Source organism: Phytophthora parasitica (genome assembly GCF_000247585.1).
Source record: "Phytophthora parasitica INRA-310 unplaced genomic scaffold supercont2.2, whole genome shotgun sequence".
NCBI classification, from domain to species: domain Eukaryota; phylum Oomycota; class Peronosporomycetes; order Peronosporales; family Peronosporaceae; genus Phytophthora; species Phytophthora nicotianae.
The window spans coordinates 357078-358943 of record NW_008648988.1 but is presented as its reverse complement, the minus strand read 5'-3'; the positions used below and the strand labels follow the sequence as shown (position 1 = coordinate 358943).

At 48.9% G+C, this 1866-nt stretch overlaps 1 protein-coding gene across 1 annotated transcript; it reads left to right on the top strand.

Moving 5' to 3' along the window:
- Positions 1–383: 383 nt before the first annotated feature.
- On the top strand, positions 384–1759 carry PPTG_02174 (hypothetical protein; the record flags this gene model as incomplete). The annotated part of the gene is made up of 3 exons (XM_008893191.1): positions 384–443; positions 1033–1290; positions 1373–1759. The coding sequence occupies 3 exons, from the start codon at positions 384–386 to the stop codon at positions 1757–1759; spliced, it is 705 nt and encodes a 234-aa protein (XP_008891439.1).
- Positions 1760–1866: the final 107 nt, after the last annotated feature.

Genomic DNA, 1866 nt, shown 5'->3' with positions numbered 1-1866 from the left:
CCTACTTTCAAGTCTAGTCGCAAGTCTTTGATGGTGTGGGGCTGTATGACCGCTGAAGACGTTGGAACCCTGTAGTTCTGTGATGAATCAGTTAACGGTGTTTACTACTGCTGGCTCCTTCATGAAAATATTCATATTTCAAAACTGTTTCTCGGTTTGGAGGGAGAAACACTATTTGTTCATTACAGTGCCTCAACCCATAGGGCCAAGTTGACGGGTGGTTGTTTACGCGAGCTCAAACTTATCACGCTTGGACATCTGCCCCAAAGTCCTGACCTTAATCCGACTGAAAATATGTGGTCTATCGTGAAGCGAGAGCTACACCGGGATCCTGCCACATCGATTGACGGCCTGAAGGCTAAACTACGGAGATTTGGTACAATATGGGCAACAACACAGAGCGTATTCTCAATGTCAGACCGGCTCGAGACTGTGCGTACAAGGTTTGGAGGTCACACCAAGCACTAGGAAAAACATAAACTCAATACTTACTTGAGTTTTGTATGGTTCTTCAAATCTATTGATAACCAGAGTTGGAAAAAAGGGAGGCTCATTTAATCCTCCTGCTGTATAACTAGAGCAATATTCAAAAGTGAAGTAATATTTATTACCGATCACATAATTTGTGGGCAGCGTTGGTAATGTGGGACTGGTTTATGTGTAGTCTTGATAAAGTTCCTGAACGTACCCCCTGGTCTTCTGGAGGCTTCGGTACCACAGTCGTAAAACTTGCGTGCGTCCTTCTGGGACTTGGTCACACGATAGCGTTCAAAGAAAATGACTGAACGGTATGGTCGTTTGTTGTAGTCTGCTGCGTGTGGAGAAAACGTCGTATTTCGCACGTACCGACCTGATTAACGCACAAACTCATAGACAATTGCCAACACACTAGCAGCAAAGGAGCACGCATGCTCTGTTTCTGCTTGTTACAAGAGTGATTCGACCCTTCCCTACCCCTGCACTGCGTCGAAATGCAGTGACGCGAATGTTAGCCGAGTGTTTCGAGCTGTGTGGTTTGCTGGTACCACACAGAAATCATCGAATCACTCGTGCTCAGCATCAGCACCACGCCGCACCGCTGCGCTTCTCTCCGCATTCGAGCACCTACAGCCCATACAGGAATTCAGCGCCTCAGAACTAATTCTCGCTAGCTGGTATGCTGGGGACACCATCGACTACTACTCTAGAGCTTTCGTAGTAGGCGACCCACGAGGCCATCGCACGTCGGTCGTCTTGCGAATCGAAGAGGACGCTTGTGCCGAATACCCCATAAACGTGGACACCAGCGAGGTGATACCACGCGACATGATTCTGAACTGTTTGTGGACAGGTTTGGAAACCGGTTTAAGCCGGTCTATTCGATTTGGCGCAGATTGCGCACGTACAATCTGGCCCCGGGGCTTCAACGCACTCCAGCACATTTGATAAGGCGATTCTCGGCCTTATCCAAGGTGCATTTGAATCCGCAACGCGTGAAGCCCGTGGAAAAGATGAGGAAATACTCCCTCACTCGGAGGCGGATGCCGACGAGCTGATAGTGGAAGAAGACATGGGTATTTGGGCATGCAGCAACGCCTCTATTGACGAATTTGCAGTGGAGGACGATTACATCCAACCTCCATTAGCTAATAGAAGGACCAAGGGTGGCGACATCTATCTAGCGGCTACGACAAAGGTGGAGCTAAGTGAATCGAAGTCGGCTTCGGGCGCACCTCCCATGCCGGCGACCATGGACGCCAACTTGTCGGGGATTCCATAGCAACAACCAATAAACCTACTGCGTGTGAGGAAATTGCACTCACGCCTACGAACACCACTATCGAAGTGGAGACCAAAGCGGAGCCCGAAATATTTTCCAAAAAAACA